We start from the raw sequence: 2,737 nt of genomic DNA, 5'->3' as shown, positions 1-2,737 counted from the left end.
TTATTTCCAATTAAACTTTGATATGGTCAGTAAATTTGTCTCTCTATGGTATTATCAATTCTCACCTAACAAAAAAATAAAGGAAAAATTATTAGCTTCTTACTCGTAATACCAAATTAAGCACCCAAATAATTCTTACGAGTTTTCCCTGTCAACCGTGTGATCTGCCACGTGGCTTTCAATAACGGGAATCAGAACCGTCCGATGTAACGCACAACAAAACGGTAATTTTTTTTCTTTATTGCCTATAAAGGAGCCATCTTGTGCATTGAATCAAAAAGGAAGAGAAAGTTCTGTAGGGAATGCAGCAGAGAGATGAGAAGACCTTCGCAGCAGGCAACGCTTGAGCTGTCTGGACGAGCCAAGCGGTGCATTGGCGGCCGGAATTGCCACCGGAAACACGTCGAAGACGGGTGATTCATCAAAACACCACCAAACGTCCTCGGTGCTCTCTTTTCCTTATCTGTCTGTTATCATCAGTCCAGCACTGCGCTGTACTGTACTGTACTATTTCAAATTCAGTCGTTTTAAAACTCTGTATGTTAAAATGGGATCCGCCGAAAACTCCAGTCCGACTTTGCTTCACGGAAAATACGAGCTCGGCCGGTTGTTGGGCCACGGAACTTTTGCCAAAGTCTTCCTCGCCCGCCACCTTCACACCGGCAAACATGTGGCGATAAAAGTCGTCGGCAAGGAAAAGGTGATTAAAGTCGGCATGATGGAGCAAATCAAGCGAGAGATCTCAGTGATGAATATGGTGAAGCATGAAAACATCGTTGAACTTCACGAGGTTATGGCGAGCAAATCCAAGATCTATTTCGCCATGGAGCTGGTTCGCGGCGGCGAACTCTTCAACAAAATCGCCAAAGGTCGGTTAAGGGAAGATTTGGCTAGAGTCTACTTCCAACAGTTGATTTCAGCCATCGATTTTTGCCATAGCCGCGGCGTTTATCACCGAGATTTGAAGCCTGAAAATCTTTTGCTAGACGAAGATGGGAACCTAAAAGTTACAGATTTCGGGCTCAGTGCTTTCTCGGAACATCTGAAACAGGATGGATTGTTGCATACGACTTGCGGCACGCCAGCCTATGTGGCGCCGGAAGTCATAGGAAAAAAAGGGTACGACGGAGCTAAGGCGGATATTTGGTCTTGTGGGGTTATTTTATATGTTCTTCTTGCAGGATTTTTGCCATTCCAGGACGATAATATTGTGGCCATGTATCGGAAAATTTACAGAGGAGACTTCAAATGTCCGCCGTGGTTTTCTTCTGAAGCGAGAAGACTGATCACAAAGCTTCTTGATCCAAATCCAAATACAAGAATTTCCATCTCAAAAATAACGGAATCATCCTGGTTTAAGAAGGCTGTGCCGAAGAACATCAAATCCAGCAACAAACAAGAGCAAGATTTTGAAGCTGATGAGATAAGCTATGGTGAGAAATCAAAGCAGCCCGAAACGTTAAATGCTTTTCATATAATTTCTCTGTCAGAAGGGTTTAATTTGTCGCCGTTGTTTGAGGAGAAAAAGAGGGGGGAGAAAGAGGAGTTAAGATTTGCCACAACAAGGCCAGCAAGTAGTGTGATTTCTAGGCTAGAAGAAGTGGCAAAAAATGTGAAATTTAATGTGAAAAAGAGCGAGTCAAGAGTGAGATTACAAGGCCAAGAGTGTGGACGAAAAGGGAAACTGGCCATAAATGCTGATATCTTCGCCATGACGCCGTCGTTTCTGGTGGTGGAAGTGAAGAAAGACAATGGTGACACCTGGGAATATAACCAGTTCTGCAGCGAAGAGCTCCGGCCAGCACTTAAAGACATTGTTTGGATGTCAACTTAAGAAAAAAAAATCTCCGAAGTGGCAAGAAGAAGAACAAGAAGAAGGAGGAGGAAATTAGTGATTGTTAATAATTATGTGTCTAATTAGATTATTATTATTATTGTTAAAGGCAAAGGCCATATGGGGATCTTTCTTTCATCATAAAGGGTTGTTATTGTTATTATTATTTTTTGTTGTGTGTTTTGGGAAATTTGGTGTTTGTTGTGGGTGGGTTGTGGCACAAATTATTGTTCTTATTTGTGAATTTATGGCAACTTTTGTCTTCAATGTTATTTTGCACCTTGCATTTATTCATTCTCCTTGTTTAGCAGATCATATTCACAAATAGTTTTGCGTTCTTTATGATTCCAAGTATAACAAATGAGATTCACAAAAAGTTTTGCTTTCTTTATGATTTTAAGTATAAAATATGTGATTTAATTATATTTTTATGAATTTTTCATAAATTGTCGTTTTATATTGAATAACTTTTAGAACAAATACTCTCACGAAATAATTTAAGTGATAAAAGAAGAATCTTCGTATATAAAAAAATATGAATTCAAGTTTTTTATAAAGATATTTTAATATCAAAATTTTGAATTATTTAATTTAGTGATTGTAAGATCTATTATTGAATTTGGGTTTAACTTACTCAATAAGTTCCTCGAGATTGATTAACCGATTTGTTCGGTATAATTTTCTCTAAAGAAAAATCCAAGAAGAATTTGGTAATGAGAAGCAAAGGGGTCATGATTCAAGGTTTGAAGTTGAATTTGAATAAGTAACTCTATCTGTCAATTAAGTGATGCATTGCATTCATGTTTAGGTGGATTGATGGTATATGTCTTTCTTTGTTTCTTTTCTTCTTTCTTTATCATCTTCCATTTTGGCATGTCATTTCTGTCTAATTATGTCTTAATT

At 38.3% G+C, this 2,737-nt stretch overlaps 1 protein-coding gene across 1 annotated transcript; it reads left to right on the top strand.

Annotated features, from left to right (window-relative positions):
* Nucleotides 1–270: 270 nt before the first annotated feature.
* On the top strand, nt 271–2,106 carry LOC123194806 (CBL-interacting serine/threonine-protein kinase 6). Its single transcript, XM_044608238.1, has one exon. It carries the CDS (start codon nt 548–550, stop codon nt 1,832–1,834), a length of 1,287 nt encoding a protein of 428 aa, XP_044464173.1. The 5' UTR covers nt 271–547; the 3' UTR covers nt 1,835–2,106.
* The last annotated feature ends 631 nt before the right edge of the window (nt 2,107–2,737 follow it).

Source organism: Mangifera indica, chromosome 13 (genome assembly GCF_011075055.1).
Source record: "Mangifera indica cultivar Alphonso chromosome 13, CATAS_Mindica_2.1, whole genome shotgun sequence".
NCBI classification, from domain to species: Eukaryota; Viridiplantae; Streptophyta; class Magnoliopsida; order Sapindales; family Anacardiaceae; genus Mangifera; species Mangifera indica.
Note: the sequence above shows the minus strand (reverse complement) of the source record. Positions and strands in the feature narration are given on the sequence as shown.

Bases quoted from the DNA above. Each gene is read 5' to 3' on its own strand.
- LOC123194806 (XM_044608238.1), top strand. From the start codon at position 548: ATGGGATCCGCCGAAAACTCCAGTCCGACTTTGCTTCACGGAAAATAC.